The sequence below is a fragment of the Nerophis lumbriciformis genome, linkage group LG11 (assembly GCF_033978685.3).
Source record: "Nerophis lumbriciformis linkage group LG11, RoL_Nlum_v2.1, whole genome shotgun sequence".
Taxonomy (NCBI): Eukaryota; Metazoa; Chordata; class Actinopteri; order Syngnathiformes; family Syngnathidae; genus Nerophis; species Nerophis lumbriciformis.
The window spans coordinates 41,448,947-41,467,637 of record NC_084558.2 but is presented as its reverse complement, the minus strand read 5'-3'; the positions used below and the strand labels follow the sequence as shown (position 1 = coordinate 41,467,637).

The window sequence follows — 18,691 nt, the reverse complement described above, 5'->3', positions numbered from 1 at the left end:
GCTTACAGTCCTGAAAATACGGTTCATGAAATATACTGGCATAGCATTTACACCATACCTGGGAAAATTAAGGCTCGTTAAGCTTTTCAATCTGGCCCGCCGGACTATTTTATAACTGAAACTGTAGCTGCCATTATGATGTGCAGTAATGTTTTCAAATGACCGTAAGTCTTGAACTATACAAAGTATTTCAATGGTTGGAATCTGTACTTTTGCATGATATACTAGTTACTATGGTAATCTAATTAGTTACTATGGTAATCTCCGTCACAGCAGCTCAGACGAGGCACCAAGCAGTGTGGGTGGGGAGCGTTTCCACAGAGTGTTTCCAGAACGGCCAGCCTGAAATGCGGCTGTCAGAGACAGATGCGGAAGGAGATTTTTACAACAAAGTTGTAAAGCTTAGTGATGTATCAGATATATCAGATTTTTTTCCAGTTTTTTTTTTATTTTTCGCGTTCATATTTCGCTGTGTTTGTTGCCTTTTTGTTGCGTTTCGCTTGATTGTAAAATATGTCGATCGAGAGGGGGTGTGACGTTGTCAATATTCAGTGTTTTATCGTTCATAGTTACACATTCTTTATTTTCATGTACATTCTGGGTTTCCCATTCAGTAAAAAAAATGTAAATTCCATTCCGTTTTTTAAGGCGGTCTGTCATAACGTTTTTAGCATTCAGACATTATTGTGAGGTTTAGTGCTCCTAAAAATCAGATGTAGCGGCCCCCAGCACATTTTTTTTCTCTATATTTGGCCTCCCGAGTCAAAATCATTGCCCAGGCCTGTTATAGGGGAATACAGCATAGTATTTCAAACTACACTTCCGTACTCATGGCGCGAAAAATAAATGTGCAACCAACACAAAAAAAAATCGACACATATGGTCACACATAACACAACAGGTCGTGGCCCCTCATCATGCAGCCCCTGGTGCACCTGGCTCCCTGAGATAGTGTTATATCACATGCTTCTTCCGTGCTCAGCCACATATGTTTTTACATGACTTTTATTATGTGTGCATGTGTGTGGTAGAGAGAAAGAAAAAAAAAAGGGGGGGGTGGTGGTGGTGGTGGGTGAAGTAGGAGTGTGTGACTGTTTCAACAGTACTGTTTTTTTAAATGTAAAGCACGTTATGCTACATTTTATATGTATGAAATGTGCCATACAAATAAAGGGGACGGCGTGGAGCAGTTGGAAGAGTGGCCGTGCTAGCAACCTGAGGGTTCCTGGTTTGATCCCCACCTTTTACCAACCTCGTCACGTCCATTGTGTCCTTATGCAAGACACGTCATCCTTGCTCCTGATGGGTCGTGGTTACGGCCTTGCATGGCAGCTCCCGCCATCAGTGTGTGAATGTGTGTGTGAATGGGTGAATGTGGAAATAGTGTCAAAGCACTTTAAGTACCTTGAAGGTAGAAAAGCGCTATATAAGTATAGGAAATAAAATAAAGTTTGCTTGATTGATTGAACCTGCTCACTGAACTTTGTGGATATTGTAAAAAACACCCAAGCACCATAAAACATTCTAAATGACACTAATTTAAAGCCATTACAATGCATGTTGGGAAAAATGCAAAACACTCTCTCCACGCTTATCCATGTTTGGAGCATTTTAGCTGCTTGATATTTCTGATTAATTGCAAAACTTTAAGAAGGTCGTCACAGAAGTAAACAAGGTAGGAGTCCAATTTTCTAATACTCTTAATATCCAATTATATTATTAATTACTAGAGACATGATTCGGACGCAGATGCAGATTTTGCTCGTTTTAAAAGTTTGTAAATCGGAAAGTTTGCAAATAGAAGGTGTGGACGTCTTCCCTCCGTGGGTCCACCTGATGCCGACAAACCTCCACGATAGCCCGGATGTCTAGTGTTAGAAAAGTATTTTTATTTGGCAGCGCACACACGCTAGGAAAACACACCCAACTTTTCAGTTCTGCTCTGTGACTTTTCAGTCTTTCGCAATGTCCAGTGCCCGTCTGCTCAATAACTCCAACTCCAACCACCGTGTCTCGGCCCGGCTGCTGCTAATAAGCATGGCAGGTGATTGGATGATCTTCCCCAGCTGGGTAATGCAATCACCTGCCAGCTGTGCTTCAAGGCCGGTCCTAACACACGGCAGGCCCGCAGACCACGCCCCCCCCTCCACAGAGGGGTTCATAAATTGATTAATCACTCAATTTGTTTTGACTGCACATGCTCTTTTGTTGTTATATGGTCAGTGATCAGGTCAATGCATACGAGTGAGGAGATTCCAGTTTGTTGCAGGAAAATTTCACTTCAAAATACACCCTGACGGTACTTTAGATATAAACTGTGAACATGTTTTGAACACATAAATGATGTGCATTGAAGTAAAAAATGTTCCTTGTCTTGTGTCGAAATATTGTAAAAAAAAAAAAGTTGATTTAATGATGCGTGCAGGTAATTTAATCGTGATTAATCTAAACTGTGATTAACATGATTCAAATCTTTAATCGTTTGACAGGACTAGTCACGGTGCTATTTTTTTGTTTTTGATCTCAAATTCAAATTTTAAAATCGCAGGAGAGCCCCAGCTTGTCTATGGGACAGGACGCCACGCGGCAGCTGCCAGCTCTGCTCTTCAGTTGCCAGGTGGGCGTCGGCCGCACCAACCTGGCCATGATCCTGGGCACGCTGGTCATGAACCGACTCACGAGTGACTGTTGCCCGCCACCTCAGTGAGAGCGCACGCATGGTTATCATCATCAAAACATCATAGGAAACAGGTGACACAATATATATATATATTTTTTTGCAGTCTTGAGAACGTGGCTGCATCTCAAGATCCCAAACCAGTTTTCCGCCTCATTCAGTCTCTTATCGCCAGGCTGCCTAACGGACAGCAAGTCATGGAGGAGGTGAGTCCATGAAACTCTTTATAATTTGTTACACTTGTCCAACGGTGCAAAAGACTCAGTGTGTTTTTCTTCCCAATGGTGGACCAGGTGGACCAGGCTATAGCGCTGTGCTCAGAAATGCACAACATTAAAGAAGCAATATATGAGAACAAAAGCAAGCTGGAGGGGATTGGAGATGATTACCAAATTCAGGTTGGTGCTTTAGGGAGTAAATCAAGTGTTAACAGTTATGATAGTTTCCCTTTTATGTGAAATAGACCAGTGTTTTTCAACCACTGTGCCGCGGCACACTAGTGTGCCTTGAGATACCGTCTGGTGTGCCGTGGGAGGTTATCTAATTTCACCTATTTGGGTTAAAAATATTTTTTGCAAACCAGTAATTATAGTCTGCAAATGATGTGTTGTTGTTGTTGAGTGTCGGTGCTGTCTAGAGCTCGGCAGAGTAACCGTGTAATACTCTTCCATATCAGTAGGTGGCAGCAGGTAGCTAATTGCTTTGTAGATGTCGGAAACAGCGGGAGGCAGTGTGCAGGTAAAAAGGTGTCTAATGCTTAAACCAAAAATAAACAAAAGGTGAGTGCCCCTAAGAAAAGGCATTAAAGCTCAGGGAAGGCTATGCAGAACGAAAGTAAAACTGAACTGGCTACAAAATAAACAAAAACAGAATGCTGGACGACAGCAAAGACTTACTGTGGAGCAAAGACGGCGTCCACAAAGTACATCCGAACATGACATGACAATCAACAATTCCCCCACAAAGAAGGATAACAACAACTGATATATTCTTGATTGCTAAAACAAAGTAGATGCGGGAAATATGGCTCAAAGGAAGACATGAAACTGCTACAGGAAAATACCAAAAAGAGAAACAGACACCAAAATAGGAGCGTAAGACAAGAACTAAAAAACTACACACAGGAAAACAGCCAAAAACTCAAAATAAATCACAGCGTAGTACACAGTACACCTACTTTGAGACAAAAGCTATATTGATGCATGCTTGGTTATGCTTTAAAGTCATATCCAACAATTGCGACGACGACTTTTTACTGTCAACTGAGTTTCGTTTTTTAATGATTTCTGCTGGTGGTGTGCCTCCGCATTTTTTCAACGCAAAAAATGTGCCTCGGCTCAAAAAAGGTTGAAAAACACTGAAATAGACAATATTACAGTAATGTTCAAGGGTTTAAGGAACTTTAGTGTCATACCATCACACAAAATTTAGTACCCGGAGTCCCACATTTAGCCCAATGAGTACCTCTAAAACATTAGTATGTACATAATAATTAAAAGAGAATACAAACCGGTTATGAATAGCTTTGGTTAATAGAAATATAATATATATAAAACAGAATAAAAAAAAAAAAAAAAAGAGTAAATTTTGATCCTGTAGTGCAAATGGAATGTAAAAACAATGACAGCAAACCAAACCAAATAAAAGCCAAGTTCTGGACATGTGTGCAAGTTAAGTGTTCCTTGTGCAGGGATGTAGATGGGTTGGGGTTGGTGGGCGCACCATTGGAGTTCAGCAGTCTTAACAGCTTCCGGAAAGAAGCCTGATGGTACGCCTTTGTGTCTCTGGGCCTATTTAAAGTTAAAGTTAAAGTCCCAGCGATAGTCACACGCACACACTCGGTGTGGTGAAATTATCCTCTGCATTTGACCCATCCCCATGTTCACCCCCTAGGAGGTGAGGGGAGTAGTGAGCAGCAGCGGTGGCCGCCCTCGGGAATCATTTCCAACCCTTGATACTGAGTGCCAAGCAAGGAGGCAATGGGTCCCATTTTTAGAAGTCTTTGGTATGACTCGGCCGGGGTTCGAACCCACGACTTTCCAGTCTCAGGGTGGACACTCTAACCACGAGACCACTGAGCGGTTATGAGCACTAAGCCCGAGAAAAATCTTTTTTCTCACTTGTTTGTTTTACTTTTGGAAAAACGGGCACTAAAACACTCCCCTTTGAAACTTTTCGTAACGTCACTAAGGAAAAAAGCACTTAATTGTTAAAAAAAAAAAATCAGGCTTTGCTCCAAATCATAAAATTAAGCTCTGCCAACTATTCCTCTACAGACTTGACAGTTGTATTTTGTGTTTCTTCAGCATAAGTCGGGACCGATAACACATTTTGCTGGACGATATATTGTCCTACAAATTATAGCCCATAAAAAGTTATAATTGTCAGCATTATTTTGAGACCAAATTAAGCACTAATGTAATCATTAGTGCTTATTCAACAATAATGCAAGTAACCTTTTCATTAGTATTTTTTGCTACTGTAATTAGAAGGTCAATAACTTTTATTTCAGTTTTTTTTTTTACTCTAATCTCTGTTAGAAAAAAATTGCACTTACGGTAAGTAAATACTGAACGTTTTAAAGTGCAGTTTTTTTCCTCAGATGGAAAAACTGTGTCGAGTTTTTTTTGCCATCACTTTCCAACAAAATCAGCATACTGGCTTATAATATAGTGTTTTTTCCATTTGATCTCGGCACAGGCCTAACCTGGCATGATGTTGCTCTTGAAATGTGAGTGTAATGTTAGCACGGAAGCTTTCTTAGCTCGTCTAGTGTTGCTAACATTTGTGTCTTCCTGTCCCACTGCTTACACTGCAAAAAGTCAGTGTTCAAAAACAAGAAAAAAAATACAAAAATTAGGGGTATTTTATTTGAACTAAGCAAAATGATCTGCCAATAGAACAAGAAAATTTGGCTTGTCAAGACTTTCCAAAACAAGTAAAATTAGCTAACTTCAATGAACCTAAAAATACCTTAAAATAAGTATATTCTCACTAATAACAAGTGCACTTTTCTTGGTAGAAATAAAAAAAGAGACCTTTTTGCTCAATATGTTGAAAAATATTCTATATTCTATAATGCTAGTGCTATTATCTTGACATAATGATATGTGCTCGGCATTACATTTCTTGAAACCAGCAAACTTATACTAAAAACTAATTTATTGTTCTTAATGGAAAGGCAACAAGGCTTGTTACTCTCGGGGTCTACTAGCCGCTTAGGCAAATCATATGGTCTAAAAATGCATTTTTCCATGGATAACATGACATAATCGCGCCAAGTGCGTGCTCTTTCAGTCAATTAGTGCGCATATATTCGGCCCCCGACCAAAAATGTTTAATTGTAATTTTGAGGAATTTATCTGAATGTGCATGAACTATCTCTGTTCAAAATTGTTTGAAATGTCAAATGTTTAAATATTAACTGTCAATTTACTGTACTGTGCCAACTGTACTACTATAGGAGTACGTATTTTCTATTGTTTCATTGAAAATAAAACAGCAAAGTCAATTTGACTGTCATCCTTTTTATTTCCATCCATCCATCTTCAACCGCTTATCCGGAATCGGGTCGCGGGGACAACAGCTCCAGCAGAGACCCCCAGACTTCCCTCTCCAGAGCAACATTAGCGACTTCCTCCTGGGGAATCCCGAAGCGTTCCCAAGCCAGAGAGGAGATGTAATCCCCCCATCTGGTCCTTGGCCTGCCGCGGGGTCTCTTCCCAGTGGGACATGCAACGAGGACCTCCCTAGGGAGACGCTCGTGAGGCATCCGCACGAGATGCCCGAACCACCTAAGCTGGCTCCTTTCCAAGCGAAGGAGCAGCGGCTCTACTCCGAGTCTCTCTCGGGTGACTGAACTTCTCACCCTAACTCTACGGGAGATGCCAGCCACCCTTCTGAGGAAACTCATTTCGGCCGCTTGTATTCGCGATCTTATTCTTTCGGTCATGACCCACACTTCATGACCATAGGTGAAAGTAGGAATGTACATAGCTCGGTAGACCGAGAGCTTTGCCTTCTGGCTCAGCTCTCGTTTCGTCAGAACAGTGCGGCACAGAGACTGCAATATTGCCCCAGCTGCTCCGATTCTCCGGCTGATTTCCTTCTCCATCTTTCCCTCACTTGTGAGCAAGACCCCAAGATACTAAAACTCCTCCACCCGGGACAGAGTCTCGTCCTCTACCTGGACTGTACAATCCATTGGTTTCCTGCTGAGAACCATGGCCTCAGATTTGGAGATGCTGATCCTCATTCCAGCCGCTGAACACTCAGCTGCGAACCGATCCAGTGAGAGCTGAAGTTCACGAACCGAAGGTGCCATAAGGACCACATCATCTGCAAACAGCAGTGACGCAACCTTTACCCCCCCGGGACGTATACCCTCTCTGCCATGGCCACGACTCTGCCTAGAAATCCTGTCCATGAAAATCACAAACAGTATAGGTGACAGAGTGCAGCCCTGGCGGAGACCAACCCCCACTGGAAACGGATCCGACTTACATTTTTTATTACTTTAAAAAAGTAGTTTTATACTTGTGAGTGTTGATGACACAGCTTTGCAACAGTTGATATTCTAATTTCAAGCATGTTTTACTCAATATAGGTCATAAAATCTCAGCAACAAGCTGTAATATCTTACTGAGATCATTTAGGTCCAAAACACTTAAAACAAGTAAAAGACTCTAGCATAAAATCTGCTTAGTGAGAAGAATTATCTTATCAGACAGAAAATAAGCAAATATCACCCTTATTTGAGATATTTAATCTTACTTAGATTTCAGTTGTTGCAGTGTACTGTTCTGTTGTTGTATGTGATATATAGCATCTATTGCATTGGACAAGTGCAGAGTTGCAGTGTATGTGTACAAAGTGAATACATGCACAATATTTCCTTTGGGAGACACACACTCTGTTGGAAACACAGATAATTAGCATTAAAGCTACAAACACACACATTTCTGTGTTCCCAGTAGGGCTCACTAAAGGGCCTTTAAACTGTCTCAATTCCAACATTGATGCTTTACTTTGGGCAATACATTTCTAATACACTATTGTGGGGCCGCTGAGACTGGATTCAACTTGTGATAAATAATGTTAAATTAGAGCTTTATTGGTCTCATAAAGGATTTCTCTTTTCTGTTGACTCTCAGGGAAACAGCACCAAAGACTACTTCCTCAACAGAACCAGACAGAGCTTGGAGCGCTACTTCTACTTGATCGTGTTTAACGCGTACCTCCACGAGCAGGTGGGTGGCGACAAAGGATAAATCATCACCGATAAAGCATTTTCTGTCAGCTGCTCAAGTCATTGGCACTCCTTGCAGTATCCCCTCGCCTTCGTGTCCAACTTCAGCCAGTGGATGTGCTGCCACACTTGGCTGTACCGTCTCCTGGCTCGTATGGACCTTTCCGAGCTGTCGGCACCTCCCCAGCTGGTCACCAGAGGAGCCCGTGTCTTGGCAAGTATTAATCATTCATGTCATTTTCAGGGTTTTTGACATTGTATTGGCTTGTCTGTTACTTTCTCAGTGAATAATACATCGAATGCATCCTAAGGAGCATTTTTACAAAATCCTAAGCACAGTTTTTATAGTTGCGATATTTCGACCTTGTAGTTGTATAATGCAACTTTAGTCTCATAAAATTTGATTTTTTTTTCTTGTAATTTTATTACCATTATTACAGGTACAAATAACGGCTTTAATCTAGTAAAATTCAGATTACTTGTTTTAATATTACAAATTTAGTCCAATATTAGTTTTTTAGTTTTAGATCGAAAAAGTATATTATTTCCTTTAATATTAAAAATTTAGTCCAATATTATTTTTTTTATTTTTTCCTGGAATTTTATTCCTTTTTTTTTTTTTTAATGTGTAACTTTTTTATTTGTAATATTCAAACTTTTCCCCGCACTATACTCCAATTTTCGCGATACAAATACTTTTTTCTCATAATATTCTGTCACATTCTTGTAATATCGAGACTAGAGATGTCAGATAATATCAGACTGCCGATATTATCGGCCGATAAATGCTTTAAAATGTAATATCGGAAATGATCGGTATCGGTTTCAAAAAGTAAAATGTAGGACTTTTTAAAACGCCGCTGTGTACACGGACGTAGGGAGAAGTACAGAGCGTCAATAAACCTTAAAGGCACTGCCTTTGCGTTCCGGCCCAATCACATAATATCTACGGCTTTTCACACACACAAGTGAATGCAAGCATACTTGGTCAACAGCCATACAGGTCACACTGAGGGTGGCCGTATAAACAACTTTAACACTGTTACAAATATGCACCACACTGTGAACCCACACCAAACAAGAATGACAAACACATTTCGGGAGAACATCCGCACCGTAACACAACATAAACACAACAGAACAAATACCCAGAACCCCTTGCAGCACTAACTCTTCCGAGACGTTACAATATACACCCCCTGCTACTCCCCCCACCTCAACCCCGCCCACCTCAACCTCCTCATGCTCTCTCAGGGAGAGCATGTCCCAAATTCCAAGCTGCTGTTTTGAGGCATGTTAAAAAAAATAATGCACTTTGTGACTTCAATAGTAAATATGGTAGTGCCATGTTGGCATTTTTTTCCATAACTTGAGTTGATTTATTTTGGAAATCCTTGTTACATTGTTTAATGCATCCAGCGGGGCATCACAACAAAATTAGGCATAATAATGTGTTAATTCCACGACTGTATATATCGGTATCGGTTGATATCGGAATCGTTAATTAAGAGTTGGGGAATATCGGATATAGGCAAAAAAGCCATTATCGGACATCTCTAATCGAGACTAATAGGGTTGTACGGAAAACCGGTACGAATAAAGTACCGCGGTACTAATGGATTAAAAAAGGTGCTATACTGCCTTTAAAAAATACCAATACTTTTGTTTTCATTGACTTGATGGCGCGCCGCGGTGACGTTGCTGGTAATATGAGCCGAGGTGCATGTAAGTCAACACACCCACAGAGCTTTTACAAACATGGAGACAGAAGAGGGAGAATGGATGTATTTTGGCTTTAAAACTAACAATAAAGGTGAAGCTTTAACACTGGAGCACCATTTTGCAAGCGGTGCAAGGTTTCCCTTTAATGCATTTGATTGCCACAGCAACATATTAGCTGCCACACCTTAAAAACGAGGGTTTTTTTACATGAAAATAAAGTGATATAATGTATTGTCGCGTCCAGAAGAAGACACACAAAGTCGGACGCTCTTTTTATTTTTTTTTTGCCAATTTTATGCTAACAACAGGCCCAATTCCAACAAGTATTTCCTCCATGCACACACACTCGCCTCCGTGGTTCACTCCGAGACACACAACGCTTCCTCATTCTCCGCCAAAACGGTGTGTTCACAGGCCATGGGAAAAATTTACATCATAACACACAAACATTCATTAACACGGGCAAGTAGTTACAGTATGAATGGATATGTGTAGGTAATTTTTTGCACACTATTGACTAGTGATGTCCGAAAATCTGTTCGCCGAAAAAAGACGTACTTTGCTCTCAGGAACAAACCTGCCGAAACCGGTTGTTGTGATGACGTAAGCCATACGCACGGGGTTGTTTGGATTGGGGGCAGCATATCCGCAAATTTAACGTATCTGTGATATACCCGCAGTCAATGTTCTTCAAAATGTAAGAGGACAGTGGTGGCTTTTGAGGAGAGGAAGGCTCTCAGCAAGGCGACGCAAGTGTGACGTCAGGCTCTCTGCAGCTCGCTTTTCGTCGCGGACATGGAGCGACAAAAAAGAGTACAGTCTACAGTGACACCAGAAATAGATGCTAGATTTGTTGCCAGTTGTTTTAAGAAATGGTGACTAATAGGATTGGAGAAGTCTCTAGAAAAAAAAAAGTATATTGCACCAAAAATTGAAAAATAGAGCAAAACAATAGTATGTAAGAAAAAATATATGTTAATACTATAATTATCTTTGTTCATGTGATGTCAGATGAAACAAAAATTTAGTTGTTTGGCCACAATACCCAGCAATATGTTTGGGGAAGAAAAGGTGAGGCCTTTAATCCCAGGAACACCAATTCCTACCGTCAAGCATGGTGGTGGTAGTATTATGCTCTGGGCCTGTTTTGATGCCAATAGAACTGGTGCTTTACAGAGAGTAAGTGGGCAATGAAAAAGGAGGATTACCTCCAAATTCTTCAGGACAACCTAAAGTCATCAGCCCGGAGGTTGGGTCTTGGGCGCAGTTGGGTGTTCCAACAGGACAATGACCACAAACACACGTCAAAAGTGGTAAAGGAATGGCTAAATCAAGCTAGAATTAAGGTTTCAGAATGGCCTTCCCAAAGTCCTGATTTAAACGTGTGGACAATGCTGAAGAAACAAGTCCATGTCAGAAAACCAACAAATTTAGCTGAACTGCACCAATTTTGTCAAGCGGAATGGTCAAAAATTCAAGCAGAAGCTTGTGGATGGCTACCAAAAGCGCCTTATTGCAGTGAAACTTGCCAAGGGACATGTAACCAAATATTAACATTGCTGTATGTATACTTTTGACCCAGCAGATTTGCTCACATTTTCAGTAGACCCATAATAAATTATAAAAGAACCAAACTTCATGAATGTTTTTTGTGACCAACAAGTATGTGCTCCAATCACTCTATCACAAAAAAAATTAAGAGTTGTAGAAATGATTGGAAACTCAAGACAGCCATGATGTTATGTTCTTTACAAGTGTATGTAAACTTTTGACCACGACTGTATATACATGCTTTAGGTTTAATTTATTCCTGAGATTGTATTTCTCTTCTTTTTGTTGGGAAATGCTGTTGTATATTTCTGGGCAGTCCGTTTTTATTAGCTTTCTACATGATTTTTGCAAGTTAAAAATTTACCAGATCAGTTAATTTCAATATTTTGGAATCAATGAACAGGGGATTTGTGTGTTGTTATGTATTGGTAATTGTGATATTGTTTGCAGTAAAATAAAACCAATATTTTTATTATTTTTTGTGGTCCCCTTTATTTTGAAAGAATGGAAACACATTTTGGGTCCGGCAACCCTAATTGGGACGTAATTTTTTATTTCACTTATTTCTTTGAATAATACAATAACTGTATTCCCATAAATTAACACGTAATATTCCACATTTATCCAAAGAACATTATGATTTTTTGTTCTTGTAATACCACTTTTAACTTTTATTCTTGTAAAAGTACTATATTTTTCTTGTGCAAATATAACTTGATTATGCATATACTATTTTGATGATTTTGTAAGTGTATAGCAATGGGAGTTGTGCTTGAAAACATTAAAAGAGTAGTTGAAACAAACATTCACCTGGAATTTGGATTATGAGAGTAAATCTGCAACTGATATTATTAAGAAGATTGAATGTTTGATTGGAGCGTGCTTGCATTCGGTCTGTGCAGGTGGCGGACGAATACTTGGCCCCCGATGTCCTCAGCACGGTGAAGGAGATGAAGGCGGTCAACTTCAGGCGGGTGCCCAAGATGCCCATTTACGGAATGGCGCAGCCGACATCAGAGGTTCCGTGCACTTTCTCCCTTCAAAGATCTCTGTAAATCCCAACTAACAGGTCCTTTGGGGGAGAAGCATCATGTTTACTCCTTGCCGCCGGCAGGCTACAGGAGCTGTTTTGGCCCACCTGACGGATGAAAAGAGGAAGCATAGCCACGTGTTGTGGGTCAACCTGCAGGAGGAGCTGGTCCTCGAAGGCAACGGCCAGATCTTCACGCAGAGGGAACCGTCGCGCTTGGATCAGCACATTCCCATCCCGTCTTCAGACCCGCATGTCATCGAGGTGAAAGGAAGACAATTCTAACCGTCGTCTTCCAACTGTCTCACTCTCACCGTCTTTCAGAAACTGGAGCGCTCCCTGAAGGATGAGGTCCTGCGAGCCCAGAAGTGGCTGGAGGTGACGCTGGAGCAGGAGAAGCAGATGAAGATGTTCAAAAGCATCTTGACGGTGCAGGAGATCTTCACACAGCACAAAAACTCCACGCAGGGTCTCATCTACAAACGCATCCCTTTGCCAGATTGCCACGCCCCCAGTGAGGAGGTAATGATTCATGAACGCCACATTGCATGGCGCTCCCTCTAGGGGTGGTAGAGGAAATGTCATACTTGACGTCCTGATACATGGTATATTAGATCGCGCAGTGTTTTTCAACCACTGTGCCACTGTGTAAGATACAGTCTGGTGTGCCGTCTAGTTTCACCTATTTGGGTTAAAAATGTTTTTTGCAAACCAGTAGTTATAGTCAGCAAATTATGTGTTGTTGTTGTTGAGAAAGAGCTGTCTAGAGCTCGGCAGAGTAACCGTGTAATACTCCATATCAGTAGGTGGCAGCCGGTAGCTAATTGCTTTGTAGATGTCGGAAACAGCGGGAGGCAGGGTGCAGGTAAAAAGTTGTGTCTAATGCTTAAACCAAAAATAAACAAAAGGTGAGTGCCCCTGAGAAAAGGCATTGAAGCTTAGGGAAGGCTATGCAGAACGAAACTAAAACTGAACTGGCTACAAAGTAAACTAAAACAGAATGCTGGACGACAGCAAAGACTTACTGTGGAGCAAAGACGGCGTCCACAATGCCGTCTTTGTGGAGCAAAGACGGCATTGTTTAATGTCATGTCCGAACATGACATGAAAATCAACAATGTCCACACAAAGAAGGATAAAAACAACTGAAATACCGGTAGTCTTGATTGCTAAAACAAAGTAGATGCGGGAAATATCGCTCAAAGGAAGACATGAAACTGCTACAGGAAAATACCAAGAAGAGAAACAGCCACCAAAATAGGAGCGCAAGACAAGAACTAAAACACTACACACAGGAAAACAGTAAAAAACTCAAAACAGGTCACAGCGTCATGTGACAGGTCGTGAGAGTACACCTACTTTGAGACAAGAGCTATAGTGATGCATGCTTGGTTATGGTTTAAAGTCGTATCCAACAATTGCGACAACGACTTTTTACTGTCAACTGAGTTTAGTTTTTTAATTATTTCTGCTGGTGGTGTGCCTCCGGATTTTTTCAACGCAAAAAATGTGCCTTGGCTCAAAAAAGGTTGAAAAACAGAGATGGCGGATCCCTTTTAAGTCGAAGCCTAACAAACCAAACTAGCCATTGCTTTACTTGGGACTTTGGCCACAAACATAAGGAGAATACGTTTTTGAACCTCCTGCTTTTTCTTCATTTATGCAAATGTTTTTTACATTCTTCCTATATGTTCATATCATATGGGTGTGGTTATGGTTTTGATTTGTTTTCTAAATGCGTAGTTACAATATGGTACATCAAATAATTCACTTTGTCATTACAGTATGTCCGAAAAGAAGTCGGTACAAAGCAGAGCTTATTTAACACTACTGCTTTTCCATCTCATAGATTCCATCTAATTTTACATCACAAAAACACATTTGTTTGTTCATTTCCTGTGCTCAATTTGTAGCACATATATTGTCATATGAAATCTCTAGTACATTTGACCATCTTTTATTAGACCTTGAAATGTCATTTCTTTTACCCTTTAAATGTCTATGCCGTCTTTGACTTCCGTTTTAGTTTCTTAGATTTAAAGATAGTCTGTTTTTGTCAAACCATCTCTTTAATTTATTAATTTCTTCTCTTCTTTTATTTATTTTATGCTCTCTCCTGCACAAAATGCATTTGTAAATAGTGCTAACTTTTAAGTCTTTTATAACTTTACATGACTCGTTTATATAGAGATTGAACAATTTTGGTTGCAGTACTAAACCCTTTGGTACACTGCAAGATATATTATTATTAGGACTGTCAAGTGATAATTTTTTAAAATCAAACTTAAAAGAATTGGAATATGGATTAATCACAGTTGATTACTGGCTTACATATTTAAAAATTGCTTAAGGAAAGACCCCGAAAATTGTACACAAATGCAATTTTTATTTAGAATGTCATACAGGAACATTTTTAAATGTTTTACAGAACCCAAAGCCAGTGAAAACATTGTGTAATTTGTAAATAAAAACAGAATACAATGATTTGCAAATGATTTTCAACTTATCTTCAATTGAATAGACTGCAAAGACAAGATATTTAATGTTCGAACTGAGAAACTTCTTTTTTTTTTTTGCAAAGATTCATTAAATTAGAATTTTAATAGCAGCAACACATTGCAAAAAAGTTGGCACTCAGTAAACGTTTGGGAACAAGCAGGGAAGTAATGGGTCCCATTTTTATAGACTTTGGTATGACTCGGCCGGGGTTTGAACTCACGACTAGGGATGTTCGATAATGGCTTTTTTGCCGATATTCCGATATTGTCCAACTCTTAATTACCGATACCGATATCAACCGATACTGATATATACAGTCGTGGAATTAACACATTATTATGCCTAACTTGGACAACCAGGTATGGTGAAGATAAGGTCCTTTTTAAAAATAAATAAATAAATAAAATAAGATAAATAAATTAAAAACATTTTCTTGAATAAAAAATAAAGTATAACAATACAAAAACAGTTACATAGAAACTAGTAATTAATAAAAATTAGTAAAATTAACTGTTAAAGGTTAGTATTATTAGTGGACCAGCAGCACGCACGATCATGTGTGCTTACGGACTGTATCCCTTGCAGACTGTATTGATATATATTGATATATAATGTAGGAACCAGAATGTTAATAACAGAAAGAAACAACCCTTTTGTGTGAATTAGTATAAATGGGGGAGGGAGGTTTTTTTGGGTTGGTGCACTAATTGTAAGTGTATCTTGTGTTTTTTATGTTGATTTAATTAAAACATTTTTTCATAAAAACCGATACTGATAATAAAAAAAACGATACCGATAATAAAAAATAATAATCTCTACTCACGAACTACCGATCTCAGGGCGGACACTCTAACCACAAGGCCACTGAGTTTTTTAGGCCCGTAGTTCAGGCCGACAGTAGTCCTTCTCCTCCCTAAAATGTCTCGGCTGACGTCATTGTTTTATCTGTTGTGAACACTTGTTTAAAACGGTACAGAATAATTTGATATTTGTTATATTTTTATTTTATTTTTGTACACTGCGTAGATTGTTCGTTCGCGGAGGACAAGGTAGGAGGCGCGCATCTTAGAGGGAACATAGGTGTGGACCAAACCATTTTTTCACAAGGGGACAAGGGGGTTATTAAAAATGTTTAAATTTAGAGTATTGTAATACTTGTATCTTTGATTTAATTCAGATTCAATCATAATAATATACTGTATATTAGTTCAGTGTATGCATACCGTATTTTTCGGAGTATAAGTCGCACCGGAGTATAAGTCGCACCTGCCGAAAATGCATAATAAAAAAGGAAAAAAGCGTTTATAAGTCGCACTGGAGCCCGGCCAAACTATGAAAAAAACTGCGACTTATAGTCCGAAAAATACGGTAATCATTTTGTCATTGTGGCTACTGGGAGCTATGTGTGTGCCCCAGCGGGCTCTGGGTCCTTAGACTTGTCATGACTTTTCCCCTCTATCCGACGGCCCTGGACGTATGCATTGATCTGATCACTGGCCGTATAGCGGTTAAGGTAATTGTATGATTAATCTAAGTGTGTTCAATATTAATGTAATATTTTTGTGATTAATCACATATGTTAATTTGTTAATTTTGACAGTCCTTATTATCATATAGGATATATTTATGTGGTAATTTCGTTGTATGTCTTGACTACAATGACAATGGTGTTTTTATTTATTTTCACATCTCTCTTTCAGTTGCTAACTATCTAAAATAGGGGCATTTACTCTCTGTGGTTGAAGGGGCGCCTCTAAACGAGAGGTAGCGTCTTTTCGTCCGCTGTGATATAAGTCCGCTTTGGTATCTTTTTCCAGAAAAGTCCATTCTACAATTAAAAACTTGCTGTGGTACCAGGCCCCCTTTGTCAATCTCTTCAATAAGAGCAAGCACAAATTTGTACAAAGCGGCATGGTTCGCAGACTGGCTTGCGAGGTCTATTAGTTCGTCAATTGAAAAGTTCTATTTAAAATACTAAGAACACGGTATACCAGGACTTGATTAATTGGGATGACATCAACTGGTTTCACTGTTTTACTACCTCCGGGCAGGTTTTTGTAATTTTTTTTGTCTTAAGACGTACTGTTTAGGTATACAACCAATCAATACAAAATGAAATACATAAAAATAATAATTCTGTCATTTTTTGTGGGAGAAACCCCAAAGAACACACCATTTGAATAAAATACATTTCGTGCAAGGAAGTCCACAGCTTGTTGTTTGTTTATTGCTTGCAACTTAACCCTTGTGTAATGTTCATGTTGTTGTTGAGTAACATAGCATTGAGTAACAACATTTTGCGTTGCATTTTGTGGCTTTTAATGCCTCACAATCAAACACTTTTATGTTAAAATACTGAACAGGTGTTTATTGGGATAAGGTAAACATCTGTTCAGTATTTTAACATAAAAGTGTTTGATTGTGAGGCATTAAAAGCCACAAAATGCAACGGGTCCATCAGACCCACAAACGCTGGCTGAGTAACAACAATATGAACGTTGCACGGAAAATTTCTCTGCCAGTTTCTGCATCCCACAGGGATTCTTCTTTTGTGTTTCTGCACCTGCGGTTCCCACACAAGGTTGCAACATTGTTTGTCAACACTGTCTGCTCTCATTTTCTCGCACATTTGACCCTCTGATGTTCTGTGTACCTACACTCTGTCCTCCTCCTGTCTAGGGCTGCTGTGTGTGTGTGTGTGTGTGGTACACAGAACATCAATTTCCACACTTCTATTAGACATTTTATATGTAATAGAAATGTGTCGAAGGGTGTATGGTGTGTGTGGTCATTAAATATGTATTCTGATATATGTTCTTCACAAAAAATGAGCCAGAGTCAGTGAGTCTCAGTTTAAAAAATTAATTAATTGTATCATTTTTCTTTTAATAAAAAATGAAAACGGGTCCCACAGACCCGAACACCACACAAGGCCTGCATCAGAACTTTTGTAAGGTGGATTATACACATAAAACATTAAAGTATGAAAGGTTACATTACTATTACTTTGTGTTAGACTATGTATAACTAATTATTGTACGCCAACAGGATTTTGACAAGCTGCTGGATGCAATGAAGAGCACCCTGGCCGAGGACTCGTGTTCGGCCTTCGTCTTCAACTGCTCCAACGGCAAAGGAAGGACCACAACCGCCATGGTGGTCTCTGTGCTCACTCTGTGGCACTTCAACGTAAGATCCCCTACCGACCCCTCGCTCACATTTCTGCTAAATTGTACTAAAATGACGATAACTTTCTCGACTACAGGGGTTTCCAGAATTTACAGAAGACGAGATAGTGAGCGTCCCTGATGCCAAGTATACAAAAGGAGAGTTCCAGGTATGTTTCCATGCACATGCAGTTATAATTTTATTTTGCTTTGACTGTTTAAACAAATAGTGGCAACTAGGGTTGTACAGTATACCGGTACTAGTAAAGTATCGCGGTACTAATGACTCAAAAATGGTACTATACTCTGTTTGAAAAGTACCGGTTCGCCAGAGGAGCATGTTCGGCAGCGCACAATCACGGAGTACTTACAAGCAGGCACAGTGTGTAGACAGAAAAGGGAGAATGGACGCATTTTGGCCTAAAAACTAAAGATAAAGGTTAAGTTATAACACTGAAACGCCCTCAGGAAGAGGTGCTTTAAAACATGCCCAGCTAACATCCATCCACAGTCTGCAGTGTTTTCGCTACTTCTAAATCACTAATCCTTGTCTCCATGGCGACAAATAAAGTAAGGTTCTTACAAGTATCATCCCTGCAGGACGAGGAATAGCTAAACATGCTTCACTACACACCGTAGGAGGATACAATAGCTCACCGTCATCACAATGTAAACAAACGCCATGGGTGGATCTACACCTGACATCCACTGCATTGATACCAAGTACAAGAGCGTATCTAGTTGATACTACTATGATTACATCTATATTTTTTATCGTCATAAAATCTTTTTTCTTT

At 39.7% G+C, this 18,691-nt stretch overlaps 1 protein-coding gene across 5 annotated transcripts in view; it reads left to right on the top strand.

Annotated features, from left to right (window-relative positions):
* Nucleotides 1–18,691, top strand: part of pald1a (phosphatase domain containing paladin 1a) — a 191,840-nt gene that overhangs the window by 61,588 nt on the left and 111,561 nt on the right. For all 5 annotated transcript variants that reach the window (XM_061966580.2, XM_061966578.2, XM_061966579.2 and 2 more), the window contains exons 8-17: nt 2,549–2,703; nt 2,784–2,883; nt 2,971–3,075; nt 7,831–7,926; nt 8,005–8,139; nt 12,101–12,217; nt 12,313–12,492; nt 12,553–12,750; nt 17,776–17,916; nt 17,993–18,064. In XM_061966580.2, coding sequence (XP_061822564.2) covers nt 2,549–2,703; nt 2,784–2,883; nt 2,971–3,075; nt 7,831–7,926; nt 8,005–8,139; nt 12,101–12,217; nt 12,313–12,492; nt 12,553–12,750; nt 17,776–17,916; nt 17,993–18,064 — 1,299 coding nt within the window. The remainder of the gene's footprint in view (nt 1–2,548; nt 2,704–2,783; nt 2,884–2,970; nt 3,076–7,830; nt 7,927–8,004; nt 8,140–12,100; nt 12,218–12,312; nt 12,493–12,552; nt 12,751–17,775; nt 17,917–17,992; nt 18,065–18,691) is intronic.